We start from the raw sequence: 23957 nt of genomic DNA on the forward strand, positions 1-23957 counted from the left end.
TCTCTGATTCTTTGAGAATTTTCTCACGTTGGGTGACTTGTTACTTTTCAATACTTCAGAGAGTTCTAATGCATACGTACATGCATGTAAATAGTTCTATTAACTCTTTTCTGCTTTTGCCAGCATCATTGTGACGGGCTGCAAGAGGGCATCTAAGCAAACGTGTGCCATTCTTCTTGGAAAAGCAAGTGTCTCTCCATTTTCTTCATCTCTATTCCAACCTTTTGCCAAATTTTGCTTTTGAAATGGGTTATCTGGTAGAGCCTAATGATTCTAACTTTAAAAGAAAAAGACTCAAATAGTTACATGTGTACTAGTGTCATTATTATATAATGAAAGTATCTAAGGTGAAAAGACTGATATGAACATATAGTTTTCATTTTCTAATTAATTGCTTTGGTAAAAATTAAGCACTCACTCTTTTCCAGGTACTGCAATGGGTGTTGAGGACGCTGAACAAAATTCCCCTTGTATTTATGTTTATGAATACATATGCTAGGAGAGTATAATAATAATATCTTTTTCTCAAAGAAGAGATATAACATTCTATTAATATTAACTTTTATTCCTTCTAACATATATAGGAAGAATTGTCAATACGGTTATAATTTAATGAGGGAATCTATAGAATTCTAAATTTACTTGCACTGCGTTAATAACCAAGACTTTTAAAATGTATCCGTAATACTATTATTGTATCATTTGAGTACATATTCCACAAAACATATATGCAGTATTTTTAGTTCTAGCACCAAGGCTATGCCAATACTTTTATCACATCATTTTTTATGGAGATTAAAATAATTATGTCACACATTGCAAGTTTTCAGAGCTACTTTAAAATATGCTCCAGGCAAGACATGATCAGGTGGGGAAAATTATGATATTCATTTTTTCAAATGAAAAATCAGATATGTATGTGCCTATCAAAAACACTCCAATTTTACAGTGTATATGATGAGCTACATCTTTACCTCTAGAGACTGTCATTTTTCCTCTAAGAACTCAAACTACTTAATGATAAGCTAATTATTAAATTAGTCCTAGAATGTAGTTACATAATGGTACAAATGTTGTAACTAAGAAAGGGAAAAAGAAAGAAACAGTTTATCCACAAATTGTTTGTTTCTACTGACAACATTTATTGAAGAAGGAAGGTGCACTAGTGACACACACAGTGGTCTCTAAGACGGGTGGGGAGTAGCAGTAAAGTCGCGGTGTGTTCTGTCATTCCAGCAGGGAAATGGAAGAGCTGAGCTCAACTTTAGAAAGTTGCTTGGGGAGCCAGTGATTTCTAAGTAACCACTGTAAAATTTTTGAAATTCACTTCAACAATTTCCTTGACACCAAGTGAACAGGTAGATGAAACTCAGCGGCATGGTCATTCTGAATGGCATTCATCTTTCCTAGATGTGCCACCTCATTCATTGTCAATCCTGTAAACCGGCCTCTCCCCTTGCACGGATTTTGATATGGCAACTTTTTTTTTAATGTTAATACCTCTGTCATCTTTTTTTTTAAATTTATTTATTTAATTAATTTATTTTCGGCTGTGTTGGGTCTTCGTTGCAGTGCACGGGCTTCTCATTGCGGTGGCTTCCCTTGTTGCAGAGCCCAGGCTCTAAGCCCGAGGGCTTCAGTAGCTGTGGCTCGCGGGCTCTAAAGCGCAGGCTCAGTAGTTGTGGTGCATGGGCTTAGTTGCCCCGCGGCATGTGGGATCTTCCCGGACCAGGGATGGAACCCATGTCCTCTGCATTGGTAGGCGGATTCTTAACCACTGCACCACCATGGAAGCCCCCGATATGGTAACTTTTACTTCTTTGCGGTCACAGGACTCATCGAGCAAAATAAGAATTGGATAAAAAAAATTTAACTCCCATTCTATGGCGAGCAAAAGCAATTCATAACCACACTTACCTGACTGAACCTGAATAGGAAAGTGACCAAATTGTTGAGTAATCTACTTGTGTGGAGTTTTAAAGTGTCGTGCCATTATCAGTATTGTCGCTAGCATATACCTTGAAACCAGCTATAGCAAATCAGTTGATTAATCACTAAGAGGCTTATTTAAATAACAAAATATAAAGAGCATTTTTTTTAATTTTGAGAAATCATGCCAGTACTAGAATGAGCCAGATGCTTTACAGCATGGTATCCATAATTTAAGAAGTAGTCACTCAAAGGATTTCTAATTCCATTTCTTTATGATTCAGGTTGCTAGAATTTGGAAAAACACTCTGAGGTAATGACAGAGTAAAATTAAATATGTGGATTTCATTGCTAAGGCTTATTTCTGATTATTTTTGCCAAACTTTGCTGTGTATATATTAACCTCGTGATACTCATAGCAGCGGGTGGTGGTGTTTTTAAAAATGTGAATGTATAGTTTTTTCTAGATAATTTTAAAGAATGTTGGTTTACATGAGGATTTTTTTTTCTAAAGGTCTAAAACAAACTCTTCAAAGATTTAATTACTCTAACAACAGAAAATGTGAACTTTGTTTTCCAAAGGAGAACAGAGCCTATGGAAATATTGCTTACAGTAATCAGATTGTTGGCTAATCTTAGAGGAGAAAGACATCAATTAATTCACTGAGAAGCATTAGCACTATCTTTTCTCAATAATTCACATCATAAAAATTTGGGGGAAAATTAATTTAGATGATGTTATATACAGCATACATATAATAAATGAACATATATAATAGATGAACATTCATTTATTCAGCCTTGTCTTATTTCCTACATGATGATTAAAACTTGCATCAAAAACTACTCTTTAAAAATCCCTCCTAATTCCCACATAAATATAGCTGTACTATAAAAAAAATATTTCTTCTTTAGGGATATCCATAAAATTAAGGATATTCATAACGTGGTGTCTTGGAAGAAATGCTCAGCTTTGGGTGAATACGGATGTTTGGGAAAACTAAAACTCGAAGAAGCATTGCCTTTACTGTGCCTCCTCTCTTATTTATTATTTCTATCACTTCTTATGTGATCCTGTCCCCAACTTTGCCTCCCTGCCTATTCCTTTTGATCTCCACTTCAGCCTCCATGGTTTCTCCATTATTTTCTGCAGTTGCTTCCCATGGGTCTCACACGCTTGGTCAGGTCGTATATTCCTATTCCTGCCCATGTATTCCCCCATCCCCAATGGCTAGAAAATCCTTGTCTCAGGCCCCTCCAGCATCTTCTTGCTTTTCTAGTTATTCTGCTTCTCAGCATTTCTTTTTTTCACTTTTTTAGCCTCTTCTTTGTCTCATCTGTATATTTTTGTCTTCTGACTCTGAGCTGTTATCCACTTAGCAAATGGTACATCAGGGCATTGTTCCTCTGAGCAGATCTTCAGCACAGCCATCTGAAATGCTGCCATGAAGTGAGGCTACCTTGCTATTGTTCATTTTTTTCCATAGCCTATGCAAACTGCCTTGATCCAGGTCAAAAAGTATCATAATTGAGGAAATAAAATGCACAAAAATCTCCTTGATTATTTTTCCCCTAGAAATATAGAAGAGAAATGATTTTGAACCAGATACGTAGAATAACACTTGTGTCACGCTAACAAACAGTGTTCTCTTGTTAGCATCTTATTGTAAATTCATTCTATAGGACCCTGATATCTAGTAACTTTTCATTTCCAAATAATAAGGACCTATCTATTACTTGCAAATTATTTTAATATGTCTTTTACATAAAAGACTGTCCCTTCCGAAAGCTCTCATTTGGAAAATAATTTTTAAAAATATTCACAGTGTGTGTTTATGTCCCCCTTTCTAGTCCAAACTCTAGCTATCTTAAGCTTTGTGTATCTTTTAAAAAATAATAACAAAACGCCTATACTTTTTCATTCCTGTCAAAACAGGTTTACTAGAGTTAGTGAACTTAAAATAGTTATTGTATAAGTTAGAAAGTTGATTTGCTCTTTCCATCATGTTCATTGCCTTTTCACCACAGCAAAATTGTAAATGTAAACTTATTCCCTAGAAGATGAGCTGGGCTGCAATTTTCAGCTAATTGGGAGAAGCAGCCCTGAGTCGAGCACTGTCAGGCTGATTTGAGTCTTAAGATATGATGATGATTATTGTGTCAAATGTAATCAAGAATGTGGGCTCTGAACTGACTAAAGGCCTGGCTGTTTTTAATTCAGGTTCATATATGAAGTAGACCTCTGCTTCACTGGTAGTCACAGCTGGCTGTAAAAGTGAGCAATTTTAAAAATACAGTTCTGTTCTCTATGGAGCTGTAAGGATCAGGGGTTGGATGCAGAGGGAAAATATCCTCATTCTCTCCTTTAAAAATTCTATTTATTTTCAGTATAATGTTCTCATCTTGAAATTTCCGTGTAGCTCTGTATCAGTGGTTTTCAACCTCCTCAGATCCAATGCCAACCCCTTTCTTTCTTATAACAAATACTTTGTAACACCTTCCTTACTGTCATAAACTAAAATTTGTAGATAATATACCCTACCTACAGACACATTTTTTAAAAAGGGTGCACTGACTTTAATTTTAAAGAGAAATACGAGTCATTTATAATAAAATAATATGTATTTCAGTATGTAATGATTCAATCAGGATCAAACTAGAACACAAATGAAGGTTCTAGTTGATTATACTGTGAATGCAATATCAACAAATGTGGGGTGACACCGGTGTGTTGTACCGGGACTCAAATACTGTGAGTGGCACTGGCCATCCATAGTGTAATTTTCCAAAACGCTAAACCATTTTTGACAAAATTCTTAACAACACAATGTAAAATTTTCCTTGGATTTTCATGGCAGTTAGTTGCATTTATGAAAAAATCAGTGTGTATTAAAATCTTGACAAAAGTCTTTTATATTTGCATGTAAAATTGAGTTAAGTTCTAGGTTCAGGTGTTTATAAACAGGGTTTCGCCCTACGTGCGTATCTAGTGGGACATTCAAAAGTATTATGGGACTTGGAACAGTGTTCTGTTGTATGTGGAGTCCTCCATCTCCAGCCCCTCCCCACGGAATACCAGTAGCACTCTTCAAGCACCCTGTTAGTCAAAATTCTCCCTCACTTTCCAGAAAGCCTCTGTTGTGTCGTCTGTAAGATTTGTTTGAATATTTTTTCCCGACGAGAACTGATCTATCAATTAATGAAATAACATTATTCTCTGAGAACCTAACCTTTTCTTTCTTGGTGATCCAGTTTCCATTTTATAAGACTGAATGAAATGAGCAAACATTTAACATCTGCTAGGTTGTTTAGCACAGTCTTTAAAAATTCTGTGATTATCACTGCAGTTATAATCTATTTCCACCATCTTTATTAAATGCCCTGGTCTCTTCCTTTCATAGCTATATTAATTGCCTTCTAACTAGATGTTGACAAATGCAGTTGAATTCTATATTAAAATCACAGGAGATATTATTGTAGCTACCGAAGACATGTAAAATCATGAATGCTTCTTACATGGAGGCTGTGAGAGAAATATGAACCCATTTCTTGCAGAGACTAATCAGGTAATTTAGTAAAACAAACACAGATATACACATAAACAGAGATTGTTTTAGAAAAACTTATATTACCTATATGTTTGAGGCAAAAATAATTTTTTTCACGGAAGAATTTTTAGAATGGCAGACAAGCAGAATGCAGCAGTGTATTTGCATTTCATCAGGACATTTGACAAGGTCTTTCATTATACTCCTGTGACTAAGTTGGAGAAATCCTGCTACGTGCAAGGTAAACTGGGTGGTTTAGCAACCATTTCATGCTTTTACACAAAGAATGTTGATTAATAGAGCAGTGTTCAGGAATTCCCTGGCAGTCCAGTGGTTAGGACTCAGCGCTTTCATTGCGGGTGGGGTGGGGTGGGGGCCTGGGTTCAATCCCTGGTCGGGGAACTAAGATAAAAAAAAAAAAAAAGATCAGTGTCAGGTGACGAAGGAAGATCTCTGCTGCTATGCCACAATGCTCTATTCTCATCCCTGACATACTCAATTTTTTTTAATGATGAACACTTCCGTTATGTTATGTTCTGTGTTATATTATGTTATGTTATTGGCCACTACACAGGGCTTGCGGGATCTTAGTTCCCCAACCCGGGATTGAACCCAGGCCCTCGTCAGTGAAAGCCTGGAGTCCCAACCACTGGACTGCCAGGGAATTCCCTTATTGTTTTGTTTTTTTTTTTTTTGACAGAACATGAGTGGAGCTACAGAGAGGGTATCTGTTCCAATCTACGGGTGATGCAAAGCAGGGAAGGGAGGAATATGTTGGCTGACAGAGCCAAATGGGTGCCTGGATAGGATGGCTTTTAAGGCCCTTTTGGTACATGCTATCTCTGGACCAGGATCAAACTTACAGTCTATCAGAAAAGTTGCCAATCCAATGGATTCATTTTGACAGAACTTATTGTTTGCTTTGCCCTCTGTTTTTGCAATGCACCTAAAAATACATTGAATTAGCATTCTTTGCAGGAGTACATTTAATTTCTTTTTTCAAAAAATATATTGTTTTCGTGTAAGAGTAGCAGAGATTCAGTCACTGACAATTAAATGTGTCATGTTGCCCAGTGAAATAGTCCACCATTTCACTTTAACTGCTAGTACAAAACTTGATGAAAGATATAAGCTCCAAAGATTTAATATCCACACTTCTACAAAGCAAAACATAATTTTGATCACAGGATTGCTTATTCTCATTTTTAAACACCTTAGTTATAACTGAGTAATAGTCTATTATGCAGTCAATTCTCTGTAACAAACAAGAGGATATCTGTAAGTTACTGTGAGGTTCAACTGAAATAGTATATGAGAGAGCAATGTATAAACGTTAAAATTCTATACAAATATAAATTATTATTCAGTAAATTTGCATCACGAAATAATTCTGATTTATCAGTGTTTTAGAAACAAGGGATTGTGACCTTCTCATTTTTAGAAGCTGTGCCTATTTCATTTTAATTTAATGTATTGAGTGTTAAGTGCCAGGAACTGTGGCGTCAATCCTTGTCCTCAAGGAATTTACAGTAAGTTCATGATGACAGCTGATGATGATGATGATAATGAAGATATAGAGCCTTTTATAAGCGGTGCATTCATAAGTAAGAGGATTTTTGAAAGTACGTGCAGCCCTCAGATTTATTCCTTTAGTGTTGTAGTTTTACTTGAAAAAATAAATCCTTAATTTTTTACTATTCTTCATAAATTTGACTTGATTTTATAGAAGGCCATCGGTATATTTCACATAATCTAGTTCTTTTCAATGTAGTTTCTCCCCATAGTAATTAAAAGTAAGAAAGCAGGAAACTTTAAATCTTTATTTTGATCATTAGTTTTAATTAGCTCAAGTTATTTGTAATCCTACAAGTCTTATAAATCATATCTGAGTCATTAAAAGGGATTGAAAATTAAAAGGGCAATTCTTTTAGAGTCTACCAAGACAGAGTCACTTTGAGAGATTAATTCATTTCCCAACCAGTCTTATTAAAATGTATCTATTTTACTGTAATATTTCTAGGAAAGAAACATACGAAGGTTTGGTTTTCTTGTTAGATCATTTTAGTGTAAAACATTTCTCAAAAGATACAGATTTCCAGATTATCTTGGTATCATTAGCAAACATAAATTACCATTATGAGAAGGTCACAACCGTATGTACTATAATTTTCTATTATTTCATAAGAATAAAAATATTTTATTCCTGACTGTAATGCCCTCTTTTAAAATAAAATCCTCAAGCCTACTTCAAGTCCAAAGTGCAGTATTCATTTTAATAGGTCTCTTAGGTGGCAGCTGAAGGTGATAAGCAAAGGAATGATAATTTTTGTCTTCACACAAATATACACCATAATCCTAATTCTTATAATAATCACAGCAAATGAGGCGCTTTTGAGCATAGTACTATATTAATATCCATTATGTTTACCTCACAGGGAGATTGGCAAGTCTACCTTAAGAGAGAATGTCATAGTGGACTAGAGCCACTTACGTTGGAAACTGCCCAGCCTCTCTGAAAGTCAGGTTTCTCAACTATAAAATGTTGATGATCATAACAACCTACCCCATTAACCTCATCTAGTTGTTTAACATATCAAAGGAGAAGATACACAGAGAAGAGCTTGAAAACTGAAGAGCATTGTTTTAGTGCAAAATTCTATAACAATAAATGTTGAATTTAAAGGACTCTCAAAAGTGCATTATTAACCACAAGAGTGCTGAATGAGGAATTGAGTAATAAAAGTCACAAATATTTAGAGACTATAACTTGAAGTTCATACCAGGAATTATGAAATCGTTCGTATTTCTAAATTCCATTGGGAGACCTCTGCTGTAAGTTCATATAATCAGTTGATATGTTTTTAGCCACTTCTTTCCTTTTAAAGGGAATCTGCTATACGTTTGCCTTTTGATCTTAGAAAATTGAACCAACCTGCCTTGCTGTCTTCTGAATATTATATAACAGCATCTAACAATCTACTGTTCTCTTTATTTTTTCTAAGTTATTGGGGATGGGGATGCATATTTGCACAGTCTTGTGAGACTTCCAGGAGATGATCTTTTTCATTGGTTTTTATCCTAGTTTTCATATATCCTTTAGAAGAGAAGAAAGCTACTCAATCTAGCTTATCAACAATTAGGAAAATATATCTTTTAAAGAGATTAACACTACCAGTGACCAAAACCAACTTAAAGATTCTCATTATTACAAATCAGAGAGAATTTATTTAGAGTAGAAATTGTGTCCAATTATAAACCCAACCCTAATCTAAGTTTGTATTCATCTGGATGGTAGTATAACTGTACATTTTTTCTAAAGGTTTTTTACAGTTCTGTAAATATCCAAAATAATATTTTGAGTCTCTGTATGTGAACCAAACCAAATGTAATCAATTACTTCCGACATTATTTTTAAACTTCTCCAAATAGTACCTTAAGGTATTATATCAGTAGAAAAATATAAAACACAGATCTTAGACTAAAGAATGTTAACATTTTTGGTAGCATCCAAGGTAGTATCTTGAATACTGCACTTGTTCATAATATTTTGTATATTTTTTATCAATTTATTTTTCTCAGTGATAAATGCCTGAAACACAAGTCAAGTGAGTAATACGAAGAATAGTACAAAGTACATTTTTACTGCTGTCTCCTAACGTTTTTTTGTCAGAAATATCCCAATGCTTTTAGGAAAAGTGTATAATTATGGTTTTTTCCCCAATGATATATTGTGCAAATCTCAATTTTAAAAATGTCCACAGAGTAAAAAAATAAAGGAGATGGAACGTGTATTTTGAAATTCCTTACATGACTGATAATACCTATATTCCCTTAGTATCCAAAGATAAAGTTCAGGTGATATATATTTTTTACTAAAACGTCTGTAGCATTGAAGAAAGTTTAAATAGATAGCTTCAAAACTGGTTTATCTTTAGAGGACTAACCTATTTCTTCGTGCAAGTGTGTTGCTTCTGCATATGTCAGAAAGTCATCCTGCGTTGTCTGGGGTGACGAAAGATAGGAATGAGTTTTCTGAGAACTAATCAGCAATACTTTGGGAACATTTAGGTTGTGGTTTGCAATTAACTGTGGAGAGTTTGAGTAATTTAGTACCAGACCTCAGGAGAGAGGAGATGAAAACCTCATAATGCATATGTCGGTGAACAGAAAACCAGCAGATTTGTGTTGAAAATGGATTTTTTTTGTGTTGAAGCAAAGACCGGCTAGATCTTTCTACTAGAGTTAGGGTGAGAGAATATCTTTGCATGTGTGGGTTCCCTCTGGGTAGGTTTATATGTGTTTCAATGATGCCGCTTACGGTAAAGTAACAGATAGATAAATTTGTGCTCCAAAATGAAGGCCAGGATTCGGAGGCATAAACTTTCCTGCACTTTTCTTTCTTTTACTACAATGAATATATCAGAGAGGAGTGGACACCAATATCTATTTTCAGAGTTAGAAAAACCTCTTTTTTAGGATGCAAGACCTGGGCTATAATCCCAGTTCTGCCACTTACTTGTGTGCAACTTTGGGAAAGTCATTATGGTTCTCTCAGAATCAGTCTTCCCAACAGCAAAATGAAACCAGCAGTAACCTATGACATATATCTAAAAGGTTTCTGATTTGTATGAAAATCAATTCAATTAGGCAGACTTTTATTGAGCATCCATCACTGTATTTTAAGATAAAGCCCAGCTAGATGATCCCCACTTCCTTTGATGAGAAAAAGAAACAAACGTTTAAAAAGATAAACATTTGCTTATTTGATAAACAAATGTTTATCACTTGTTTGGCAAATTGAGATATAAGTTCATGAATACAGTGTGATGCATATTACATTTGGGCTACTGGTAGGGAATCCAGGTGAACTATAACCGAAATCATATTGTAACTATAGTTAAATGTTTACCTATGTGTCTCCCCCACCAGAGTTGAATATGTTAAATGCCGAAGTCCATGTCCATGTCTCATTGACTTTTGTGTCACCATCACCAAGCATAAATCCTGGCACATAATACATATGGACTAGATGCATGGATCACCTAATGAATGAGATGTTGGTAGGCTTGTGGAAATAAGAATGAGGTTCAGATTTAAAGATAATCTGTGTGGAGGTTGAACCCACTGGAATGAAACATCCAACTGGAAGCATACAAAGAAACAGAGAAACACACTGTAAGTAGAAAAAATAGGGGATACCTTGTGAAATGGTGAGAGAATAAATCTGAGCATACTTTAAAATCTTTAAAGAGCTATATAGATTATTAGATTTCAATTTTATTTTCTATGCTGGACCTTACAGCCTTCATCTCACACCCTTTGTCAATTGTTCCATTAAAAGGACAGAGTATATTTCTCACTTTAGAGTTTGATAACAGAGGAGAAGAGAGAAACATCCTCTCATTGCCACAACCCTTTTGGGGGTTGCCCAAAGACAAATAAAGCCACAGTCTTAGAATTGTTGCTAGAAAGGGAACTAACGGGATACTAATCCAAGCATTATTGAAGGATTTGACTTAGATTAATGCTTTTCATTAGTGTACATTACTAATAGAATTGCTGGAGATTAAAAGGAATCCTTTCTACGAACTGCTGTATAGCCATAGGTAATAAAATTCTAGCTGCCCCTTGCAAATACAACGTAGAGTTATTTTTTTTAATCAAAATTAATTTATTTACTAGCAAACTAGTAGAGACTGTTACGGTTACAGAGAATTTGAATGTCAGGTTAACTCTGGTTCTATGAGTAGTGTTTGACGTTGCCAGAAATCTTTTGGTCCAAAGTCCAAGTGGTTGCTGCTAAGGTACTCACTTTCTCTGATCTATGTCTAACAACAAAAAAAAGGGGAAAAAAAGAAAGTCATCCTGTAATCCTTCCCCTAAAAATATCATAGGAAATGCTAGTGGTTAAAATGCAAATAAACCAAGAAGGAAAGATTGAGAGTGTTTTATTTGGTTACTCCATGACAATACCAGGGCACAGATGGAAGTATTATTTAGTAGAAGACTAAGTGCTGTGAATTTCCCCAGTTGTCACACTTTCAGAAACACCTGGGCAAAATAGCCTTCTATGTCAGACTGAGCCTTTTTTTCCCTAAAAATATTCAATGTGCTTGTTTCTGTTTGCTTATATATATATTTATTATATATGCATATATTAAAAGTCCTATAATATAGTGCACTGATTAACTATCACCCATCCATGTATCTGATCATGGAATATTGTCTATACATTAATTAAGCTCTTCAGCCTTACCTTGGAAAGTAGTAGGTTTCCCTTTTCTCTTTTGCTTTTTGTGTATTAGGTTGACCCATAAGAAATTAGTGATATTCAACTTAACAGAAAATCTGGAGTCTTAGAGATTTATTCAGAGATACCATGGTGTGTGTGTATGAAGGAGCAGGTTGTTACTTATCTGATTGCATCATTGATAATCAGTTCTTAAAAAGAAAATGGAGGTACTGAAGACATGCCTTCTGTGATTTTTCCCCTTTATGCAGACTCGTCTCTGGATGAGCACATTCTTGGGCCGTTGCAGGATTGCACTAAGCCTTATAGCTCCAGCACTTTGCCCCTTCAGTAGATTCTTGCAGCTCCAGCACTTTGCCCCTTCAGTAGATTCTTGCTTGTAACTGGTGATAATGCAACTCTGCCTTATCTATAGATCTCCTTAAAGGGCACCCAAAGGTGCAGTGGCTGTTCAGGCTCAATTGCTGAGTGTGAGAATCCTCCGTCCTGTCTCCTTTTGAGACCACAATCTGTGCAAGTATAGTTATGTATTTCTCCACATACATTTTGTAACAAGTATATTTTTCAAATTTTTATTTAGTGTGACAGTTCAGCAGGTCAAGTTCTCCAAAAGGCAGATCCTGAGAAAGCAATTAACGTGCAGGAATTTTTTCTGGAGAGTGCTCTCAGGATAACACCTGTGAGAGAGGAAGGGGAAGGAAGCACAGTAGGGCGGAAGGAGAAGCTGGGCTTTAATTCAGTTGCAGCCACAACATCAGTCAACCCTCCTCCTCTCCGCTCCCTTCCCGAATTGTCCTGAGTCGGAGCAAGGGGACCAGGCTTCTATAGCCCACACATTAACCAGTCACTGGATGCAACCTGCCTCCAGTTGCTTTCCTAGAAGCTAAAGCAAGACATACTTCAGTCCTGAAGAGGGGTCTAGGCAGACCCAGCACAGCATCCACTGCACCAGTAGTTCTCAAAGTTTGGTCTCTAGCGTCAGTGATTCTCAAACTTTAGCATATATCAGGATCACCTGGAAGGCTTGTTGATCTACAGCTTGCTGGCCTCCACACACAGAATTTCTGATTCAGTACGTCTAGGGCAAGGCTTGAGAATTTGCATTTCTAATAAGTTCTCAGTTGCTGCTGATGCTGCTGGGCTGCGGAACAGACTTTGGGAACCACCCTGCCTGTATTTATATATGGAGGTTGGTGTATGGTGCCCTTATGAATAGAAGTAAAACCTTTTGAAGTCACTGTCCCATTCCACACTCCATCAAATTCTCAGCTATTTTTATGCATTATAAAGCTGGAATTGCTGGTAATTAAAATTTGTTATATAAAAAGTACTTAACCAATGCAGTAGATTATACTTGTAAAGCATTATTACTATTTTATGATATCTGGTCATTCTTACTTTTAAAGTTCAGCCGAATTTTCTCCAGGGTCTATAATTTGATAATCTGGAAAAGGGAATTTAAAAAAAAAAAATCTATGTTCAAGATCTTTTTTTTTTTAATAGACTTATTTTATTTATTTATTTTTTATGCTGCGTTGGGTCTTCGTTGCTGTGCGCGGGCTTTCTCTAGTTGCAGCGAGCTGGGGCTACTCTTCGTTGCAGTGCACGGGCTTTTTGTTGCGGTGGCTTCTCTTGTTGCAGAGCACGGGCTCTAGGCCTGCAGGCTTCAGTAGTTGTGGCATGTGGGCTTCAGTAGTTGTGGCTCGCGGGCTCTAGAGCACAGGCTCAGTAGCTGTGGTACACGGGCTTAGTTGCTCCGCGGTATGTGGGATCTTCCCAGACCAGGGCTTGAACCCGTGTCCCCTGCATTGGCAGGCGGATTCTTAACCAGTGCGCCACCAGGGAAGCCTGATGTTCCAGATCTTTAGTTTTGTTCTAGGCCAATTTTTTTTTGTTTCTTTATGATTCTTATTATTTCTACATTTTTATTTTATCATATAAGCCATTTAAAGCCATATGGTAACGGAAAATTTTAAAGTATGGCATATAGTCAGAGCTATTTGGAATGCACAAAGATGCCATACAAGTACCCTTGACTCATTTCTAGTCTAGACTTGGCACAATTAAAGTCTAAGAATTCAGTGTACATAGATTGATTTCAGGAGAAAGGATGCAGCCTTAAGTCTCCCACACAAGCAGGAAATAACAGTCTCACCTCTGATCAAAGAGATTTTTCTGCTATTGCTGCCGTTGAATTTTTGTTAACGTATTTCCAAACTAGAAAACATTCAGCCTGATGTTGTCAGTATTTCAGACCACGAGGGTATCGTTTAGGAAAACAGTGCCTTAGGGTCCTGAAAGAGTTACTGCTCTTCCCTAAGGGCCTAATTTACAAAGCAGCAAACTCAGTGGTAGGATTTGGCTGGAAATCTCATTGTCTCGGTAGAACCCTTTCATCTGATTTATGTGCATCACATTTTAGAAAGTTATTTACTAGTTACTTTCTCTGGAAGCAGAGGGAAGTGGTGTTTCTCTTTAAAGACAGAGGAGCTAAGATGCATCAGGTGCAGCTCATGATGATGATGAAGCTGGTAATAAAATGCACAGTATCTAATTCTCCAAGCTTCACTCTGCCACGAGGGAGTTTCACACTGCTCTTTTATTTCGTGTGAATTTGGAGTATGTTAGAATATATATCAGTGTCTAACCCTGCATTTGTCTTCTGCAATGTGACAGCTTATTTCTATGCGAGATTTGGAGCTGGTGGTGGAGTAAATCTTAGTGATTTGCAATGCACGAGGCAACCTAAAATATTAGGTTGAACGGGATGAAATTGCCCCTTTTGTAGGTCAGAAATGGTCAAACCTTAGCAATTACACATGCTTCAACCTGTACATTTGTACGTTTCATGACAGATTATAACATTAAGATTCTCAGTGTTGTTGCAATGGTTCTGAATTTTTAAATCATATTAAATAAAAAGATAAATAAATAAGCAAATAACGATATTTTGATATTTCTCCCTGCATTGATAATTTGCCTGGAAACTAAATAAGCAGGGAGCCAGCAGTTCAGGTTAGCCCTTGAACTCTGCGAGGTTTAACTGATTTGCCCGACCAGAACACAAAGCTACCTTTCAGCTGTGCAGTATTCAAGTTTATTTAGGAGTTGATAAATAGCTTAGTGCAATGCTTCCTTTTTTCCAGTAGCTGCATCCTCATAAACCTATTCTACCCTCCACCAGTTAATGCAGACAGAAGATTTTTATCCAGTATGAGCACCGAAACTACACTGTGGAAGACTGTATGCTCAGCAAAAACCTCACCCATGATGAATAAACAGCTCTTCCGGGGGCTTTGCTGCCGCTGGCTTGGCAGGAGTTGTTTATTGCCTGGTTTGCACATCCCATGATAAAGTTGCTGCTGAAATAAATTGCAGTTTTGCATAATTATTGACAATCACATCTTAACAAGCAGTGTGTATCATATTCAAGTGTTCAATTTTTTTTAAATCCATTTTTAGCTTATGTTTAATCCCAGAAAGTGTTTGTGTAATAATAGAAGGCAAATATAGCATGTAAATAGAGTACTAATTTCCTCACTGCAGACAAAATTTACCTGAATCTTTTTTAGATGGGACTGTTGTTGCCTCAGGCAATTTTCCTTCCCAAGCTATTATTATGTAGATGTTTGCTGAGGGCATGTGTGTGTGTATCCACAATACATGCATTATATATATTGTCAGAAAATATGAATAACTTTTCTTTAGACTTTTGTGTCATTAGGGAATTTGGTTCATTCCGTCTAAAAGATTAGAGAAATGAGAATGGGATGTGGGCAGAGGGAACTAACATTTTTGAGCAACCGTAATATGTGACTACATAATGTGTGAGGCACTCAGCTTTACACACATTGTTGTATTTTCGCTCTTATCACAGCAATATGTATTGCAGATGAGAAATCAGAGAGGTTGAGTAACTTGTCATATCACACACTTGGTAGAGGATATTGGGATTTGAACCCAGATCTGTCTGGATTTTAGGCTCCACTTTTTCCATTACGCATAAAATTTTTCTTTTGGGAAATATTCTCAGTTGTATGACCATCAGGTAATGAAAATTAAAGCTAACACAATTAGAACATGATAGTGTTATGCAGAATTACATTTTGTACAATGGTTTCTATGAAATACATGGTTTTCCTACTTCTTAGTCTTTTTGTTCTCTTTTGTTCTTCAGTCCCCTTCTCTTTCAGTGTTCAACTTTCTGTTCTAGGTTTGCATTTCTCCTGGCCTGTCTAATCATGATTTCCTGCCTCAGGTGACATCAAAGATAAGCATGGTATAGATTTTAGGGTTTTACCTATAAAGATTAGCTTAAACTTTTGCAGCATATTAAAATAAACTTTCAAAATTGACCATCAGAAACTAAAAAGTTTAAAAAATTCTTTTTTGTAAAATTCACATGTGAACTTTCAAAAGTCTAAAAGTCCAAATACACACACACACACACACACACACACACACACACACACACACACGCTATTCTAGTGGTTGATGCTTTGAAGAGCAGTTTTAGCAACAACTCACCCCTTTGTTCGTATATTACAATTTAGTCCCCTGGACTTTGCTCTTTTCGTGGGATTCACTGGGTGCGCCTTTCTGATGTTTGAGGAGAATTGCATCTGGACATTTGTTCTTTTGCAGAGTGAGTGAGCGAGAGACTGCTTTGGAAGAAACTCATAGATTACTGCAACAGTTCCCGCTGGACCTGGAGAAGTTTCTTGCCTGGATTACGGAAGCCGAAACAACTGCCAACGTCCTGCAGGATGCCACCCATAAGGAAAGGCTCCTAGAAGATTCCAAGGGAGTAAGAGAGGTGATGAAACAATGGCAAGTAAGTCAAGCATTTCTACCTCATCCCTCTTGTGAATCCAGTTGAAGAATTCTCAGCATTTGTCCTTGTAATTGATACGCTGTGGACGAACTAAAATAGTTGTTTTACATGGCCTTATGTATTTAAGCATTTGGGCTAGAAGAAGAGAGACAGAGGAAAAAGGAAAAATCATTTATTATTTCATTTAATACCCCAGTCTTCTAAATAGTGTGTGGTTTTGACCAGGAAAAACTTGCCCGTAAAGCTAGAGCTTTGATAAGAAGAAACTTTGCTCAGAAGAATAAATTAGGGATTGGCTTATTAAATTTGAAAAAGTTGCCATTTTTGAGTGTTTATTTAATATTTTACATGGAAAGCATCTGTATGAATTGTCTGTTTTATTTTGCGTTGCTAACTGAATCAGTTTCCCTTCATTACTTGCCAGTAAGTTTTGAAATGTTAATCTGGTATTTTATAGCTTTCTTCCTAACATGATCTGTGAAAATAAAAATGATATAGCTAAATCTGTCATAGTTAATGATCACACAATTTTCGACAATTGTTTTTCCTAGAAACAAGAATTCTTGCTATAAAATTTCATATGCATAAACAGTGAAAACAGAAGTTTCAGGTAGTTTTGTTTACATGAAGTCTTGGTGAGAATCTTATTCTGTAGTTCAGGAAGGCTCCTGATGCCTACGTTCAGGACCTGACATAATTTTCCTGACCTACAATGGAGTTTCGTTATGTATAGTTGAGTCTTCTGACTTGATATAAGAAGTTTACTAGTACCGCAAAGAAAATTCGGAGTGTTAGAATAATAGGATCCATTTTTAGGACTAACTTCAGTTTTTTAATATTTTAAAATTATGATGAAAAAAGGGATAGTATATCCTAGGTTGAAAAATAATTCCAAAATCAAATCATATTAAGCAAAGTTTCACCTCCTCCCCTCCTTGTTGTTCTCCTTCTTTTCTTCTGTTTCGATAGGACATGTGATCTACTCGGATGCTCTCGTATGTAGAGTAGATGACAGTGGCAGTTTAGAGCTTCTTGGATTCCTCATTCTTTATCATTATCCTCGGCCCCCACTTGCTCCCCCACAATGTGTGTTGAGTTAGTTTGATCATTTGGAGGTAGTTTGTTTAGAACAACACCTGACTTTATCTTCCCAGGTATCTCCCATGGCTTGTGAATGGAAATGCAGTGTAAAGTTCGTTTTTTGGTCACTCTTAGGTAAACAGTTAGAAAATGTGCTGCTGTAACATATTTGATTTATGATATTTCATAAGTAAAATTTTATTTCTCCTTGTCCATGCCCATAAAGCCACCCTAGAATTTTAGATACGTGGATTCACATACTCCCCTCAGCTATGGTAAATAAAGAGTAAAACTTTAAGTGGATTTTTTAAAGCAGTTTCCTTTTAAAAATAAATCCAGTGACTCAGTTTTATAATAGCGACTTAATAAAATATTTCTTAAATTGATGGATGTCTTGTTGAGGGCAAAACAAGGATACATCCATCTATCTCCTATACTTTTTGTATTTATATCTATAGTACTTATACAATGAAAATTCATATACAAACTTCTCATCATGAGAAACTGCAAGATTCTGAATCATTAAAGAAAAAAACTGCAGTGTTTCCTAACTATGTTTACTGTGGAGGAATGGAGAATAAAGTACATTTTGTGTTTAGATTTCTGATCTCTTTCAAAAATAGTTGGAAATGGTGCCGAGGAAACTTTCTTAGCTTATTCTATATTACTCATAAAACTGTATTTACTCTTAAAAGCCATATAAAACTCCCTTAGAGTTCCTGAAAACCGTAGACATACCATTTTCCCTTAACTATAGTAGGACTAACTAAGATTCCAGTGTTATTTTAAAAGAGACAATTTCTCATTCCCTCTCAGTTAATATTGTGTCTTCTATAGATTCCAGTTGCCTGAGGTTGAAACTACATTTTATGGATAGGAATGACATTTATAGCCAGCTCTGATTTTCAGTTAGATGGCTGAATAATGGTCTTTTGATGAAAGATTTGAAGATGTCATGGTAAAACTCTAAACTACTGAAACTATTGATTATTGTTAATGGCACATTTCAACTGATAGAATTAAATCAAGATACTGGGGTTTAAAAGCAACAAATGGAAATTGGCAAGCTTGAAAGTAAATGAAACCACATAGCTTAGGAGATGACATGCAGTTTCAGTATTTCAGCTAAATGGAAGTGTTTGCTTTTTTTCCCCTCCAAAGATAACTTTTTTAAAATTTTGAACAAAACGAATGTTCTGTAATATGTGTGAGGGAATAAAGTGTAACTGTATGCCTTTCACTTCGTTTGCAGAAGCTGGTGGCATTATATTCATTGTTTGATTCATGCTGTATAGCAAGAATAGTTCTTACATATTAAAAAAGGAAACTCCAAATGCCTAGCCAGAGCAGCGGCTCTCCCAACAGATTTCAATATATCTGTCCACCCAAAAGCAGTGATGTCTTACTTTATACAGATGCTGCTGAATGGGGACAGGGGGTCAGAAAATGGGTTTTTCTCTGTGACTGTCAATCGGTGTTTCTATATGTGGAGACTCCAGCTCTTACTAGACTACCTGACTATCACTGCTTATCATCCACTTCATAGGATGTTTAATTCTCCCAGCAATAATTACAATTCCTGGGTTTGATAAGCATACATGTATTAGGAAGTATATGCTTCCTGAATGGAATTAACCTGATTAATTCCACTCTGAAAGCCATTCAAGTTTCTTCCTTATATTAGAAAAAAAATGTTATTTACTTTCCTTACTAAGAGCAAAGTCATTATATTTGACCTTGTGCTTTAGGATGAGGAGATTTTTTTCTTATAAGTATTGTTATTTCTGACAGTATAACTGGAATCTTAAAGCCAATGTATTTTTATAGAGTACCATATAGAGCCCTAAGAGGTGACAGTTTGAAAATTCTTAAATTGCAAATTTATTCTTAAAATGAAGAACTATGTTCATAATTGAATCAGATTCTTCCTGTGTCCAAAACATTTCCTGCTTTGGGCCTTAGAGAACTGGTAAAGATGGTCGCAGTTCTAAGTTCTAACATAAAACCGTGGGTAACTAACTGAAAATAGTTAGTTAAACATGCAGACTCTGCATGTTTACTAATGTTTCACAAGAATTTCACCAATCTTAACTGATTCTCTAAGCACCCCCAAGAGATAATTGTAATACCAGCTTGTAAAGAAGGTGTGTGGGGATGGGTATGTGGTGGGGAGAGATGGTCATAAAGGTGGCATAATTAGGGTCTTTTTCTCAGCAAGAGAGACTATGGAGCAATTAATATTTGAGATTCCCTCATCTGTGTTCTGGGTCATGTCTCAGGCCGTATCTCTCAACTCACTCCCTCCTCTAATTTCATTTGTTTTACCTATGTCTCCTCCCACCCTCCCCCACCCACTGTAGAAATGCTCTTCTATTAAACAAAACGCTTCCAGAGAGACAAGTTTGATAAATTTTGAATTGTACATCAGAGTACACCTGGAAATTGATTAAGCTACCTTAAATTTCTAATATGTTATTGAAATTGGGGAATTTAGCTTCTTCAGTGTTGCTCACAATGTATCTTGGCCCACTGATTCATTCCTAAGGAAGAAGGAAGAATGCAACCTCAGTAGCAAAATTAGTATCCTGAATAAATTGGATTGTCATATTTCTAGGTGCATCTGAAAGGAGAGCGGTAATCTGAAGATTCCTAATTCTAAGAAAAGAAAACCCTCTGTGTATTCCTTTTTGTTGCTATAATTTGAATTGAGTCTTATATGTAGTTTTTAATCGTTCTCCTTTGGTGTCTAAAGATTATGAAAGTTTACCTTGATGTTTTTCTTTTGCCTAGTGATGTCTGCCTGCCATTTTTGATATACAAAACATTTTATATATATATATATATATATATGTTCCCTAAGAACTTTGATTGATTCATCAAATCTTTATTAAATACCTGTTGGATGCCTAGCATGGTGTTAGGACTAGCATTACGAATGTGATTAGAGAGATGTTTTTCAAACGTAGTTCAAAGTACTAGGTTACGTAATTAATTTAATGAGTATCAATCCACATGTTTTTAAACAGAAAGGAATAAAATTAATAGAATAGAAAATAACAAGAGTCCATCACTCTTAAATAAGAGTCGGTATTATTTTCTGCAGTTTTGGTTTCAACTGTTTGCATATATGTGCGTGTGTGTGTACATACTGGATCAGTGTGTAGCATATATTCAAAAGCCTCTGCATTAGAGTATGATTTCTGCCCTTGGGATGCTTATATTCCAGAGGTGAAGATAGTTATGCTAAGACAAAATTGTATGGTAGAGTGATGAGTGTTACAGTAGAGGGCTAGACAGGATCTAGTAAAAACAGAAGATGATTGAGGTAAGCTTGCCAGAGAGGCCAGGAAACTCACCTAGAACAGTGTTTTTCAGTCTTTCTTATACATTGGAAGAGATTTTTTAAATGCTGATCTCTGGGTTCTACCCCCAGAGATTCAAACTGGATTGATCACAGCATGTCCTGTCCACGCTTGTCATGTCCAGCCAAGGTTGAGAACTTCTGTTCAGAGAAAGTTAGAAGAATGTGTTAGGAGTTGGCTAGATACACAGAGTTCAAAAGGGAAGGAAACAGCGTGTTGAAAGTCCTGGACAGTTGGGTAGTTCAGGAATCGAAAGGTACTTCTCTATGGGTGGGGTATGATTATTATAAGAAATGAGTTTGGAAAGATCAGCTGGGGCTAAATTATGTAGAAAGGCAGCATGGTATAGTAGATAGAGTATAAGCCTTGTAAGCCGAAAGACCACTTATTGCCTAACCTCTAAGTCTCAGTTATATTCTTCTGTGCAATGAAAATAATACTCCACAGGGTTTTGTGAGGAATAACTGATGGAATACATGTAGAATGCCCACCAGAGGGGCAGAGTGCTGCGCTCAAAGTGTTCGGTATGTGTTAGCTGTCTTTCCCTCCCTCTGTCCGCCTATCTTTGAGAGTTTGGACTTTATCTGTAGTCTGTGGGAAGTCACAGCACGTTTTGAAGCAAGGAAATGGAATAACCTAACTTATGTTTTTGAAAGATCGCTCTGGTAGCTGTGAGGAGAATGAATTGGAAGGATATGAGACCTGTCCAGGAACAAAAGTTAGAAAGTTGTTTCTGTAATATTCCAAGCAAGAAATGATCATTAAGGTGTTGAGGTTGAACAAAGGAAACAGATGTGTGAGCTATTTGGAGGGAAAAAACTAACATTGTGATGTAGATTATGGGAGGAAGAGGTGAGGGGGAAATGTGAGGTACAGTGAGGAGTCACTGACTGCTTACCATTTGGCATGACTGGGTGCCTTACAGAGTTGCAGAATTAAAGAGGAAAAATAGTTATGGGAAGAGAAGTCAAGAATGCGGCTTTCTCAAGATTGCTTTGGCTATCCGGGGTCTTTTGTGTCTCCATACAAATTTTAAGATTTTTTTGTTCTAGTTCTGTGAAAAATGCCATTGGTAGTTTGATAGGGATTGCATTGAATCTGTAGATTGCCTTGGGTAGTAGAGTCATTTTCACAATATTGATTTTTCCAATCCCAGAACATGGTATGTCTTTCTGTCTGTTTGTGTCATCTTCGATTTCTTTCATCAGCATCTTAGAGTTTTCAGAGTACAGGTCTTCTGTCTCCTTAGATAGGTTTATTCCTAGGTATTTTATTCTTTTTGATGCAGTGGTAAATGGGATTGTTTCCTTAATTTCTCTTTCTGATCTTTCGTTGTTAGTGTATAGAAAATGCAACAGGTTTCTGTGTATTAATTTTGTAACCTGCAGCTTTACCAGATTCATTGATGAGCTCTAGTAGTTTTCTGGTGACAGCTTTAGGATTTTCTATGTATAGTATCATGTCATCTGCAAACAGTGACAGTTTAACTTCTTCTTTTTCAATTTGGATTCCCGTTATTTCTTTTTCTTCTCTGATTGCCATGGCTAGGACTTCCAAAACTATGTTGAATAAAAGTGGCAAGAGGGCTTCCCTGGTGGCGCAGTGGTTGAGAGTCCGCCTGCCGATGCAGGGGACACGGGTTCGTGCCCCGATCCGGGAAGATCCCACATGTCGCGGAGCGGCTGGGCCTGTGAGCCATGGCCACTGAGCCTGCGCGTCCGGAGCCTGTGCTCCGCAACGGGAGAGGCCGCAGCAGTGAGAGGCCCGCGTACCGCAAAAAAAAAAAAAAAAAAAAAAAGTGGCAAGAGTGGACATCCTTGTCTTGTTCCTGATCTTAAAGGAAATGCTTTCAGCTTTTCACCATTGAGTATGATGTTAACTGTAGGTTCATCGTATATGGCCTTTATTATGTTGAGGTATGTTCCCTCCATGCCCACTTTCTGGAGAGTTTTTATCATAAATGGTGCTGAGTTTTGTCAAAAGCTTTTTCTGCATCTACTGAGATGATCATATGGTTTTTATTCTTCAATTATACAATGGAATATTACTCGGCCATTAAAAAGAATGAAAGAATGCCATTTGCAGCAACATGGATGGACTTAGAGACTGTCATACTGAGTGAAGTAAGTCAGAGAAAGAGAAATACCGTATAATATCGCTTATATGCAGAATCTAAAATGAAATGATACAGATGAACTTATTTACAAAACAGAAACAGACTCACCAGCTTAGAGAATGAACTTACGGTTACCAGGGTAGAAGAGTGGAGGGAAGGGATAGTTAGGGAGTTTGGAATTGACATGTACACACTGCTATATTTAAAATGGATAACCAACAAGGACCTACTATATAGCACAGGGAACTCTGATCAGTATTATATAACAACCTAAATGGGAAAAGAATTTGAAAAAGAGTAATAGACACATGAACATGTATAACCAAATCACTTTGCTGTACACCTGAAACTATCACAACATTGTTAATTAACTACATTCCAACATAAAATAAAAATTAAAAATTAGTATAGCTGATTCACTTTGTTATACAGCAGAAACTAACACAACAATGTAAAGCAATTATACTCCAATAAAGATGTTTAAAAATATCAGTGAAGTAAAAAAGTAAAATGGATAACCAAAAAAAAAAAAAAGGAATGTGGCTGGTTTTCAGGTGTCTATGAATAGTAGAGGTGAAAATATCACCTCCCTTGAAGTAGTTATGAATGTGGATCTAACATTTGGAAAAAGATCTAGGTCAAAGATCTAAAACTGAAGGGCATCGACATGGACTCCATAGAAATACATAATATTACACAGAAATCAATGTCATTGTTACTTGAATTTCTCCATTCAGAAATATATCTAAAAGTCTCTAAAATATTACTTACTGTAGCATAGGATTGGTCTTAATGATGCCATCTTCTGCTCTTCAAAAGGACATAGCTTTAGAGACTC

At 36.3% G+C, this 23957-nt stretch overlaps 1 protein-coding gene across 2 annotated transcripts in view; it reads left to right on the plus strand.

Annotated features, from left to right (window-relative positions):
* The window catches only part of DMD (dystrophin), a 2128065-nt gene that overhangs the window by 1604518 nt on the left and 499590 nt on the right, over window positions 1–23957 (plus strand). For both annotated transcript variants that reach the window (XM_067723245.1, XM_067723244.1), the window contains exon 55: window positions 16372–16561. In XM_067723245.1, coding sequence (XP_067579346.1) covers window positions 16372–16561 — 190 coding nt within the window. The remainder of the gene's footprint in view (window positions 1–16371; window positions 16562–23957) is intronic.

Source organism: Pseudorca crassidens, chromosome X (assembly GCF_039906515.1).
Source record: "Pseudorca crassidens isolate mPseCra1 chromosome X, mPseCra1.hap1, whole genome shotgun sequence".
Lineage (NCBI taxonomy): Eukaryota > Metazoa > Chordata > Mammalia > Artiodactyla > Delphinidae > Pseudorca > Pseudorca crassidens.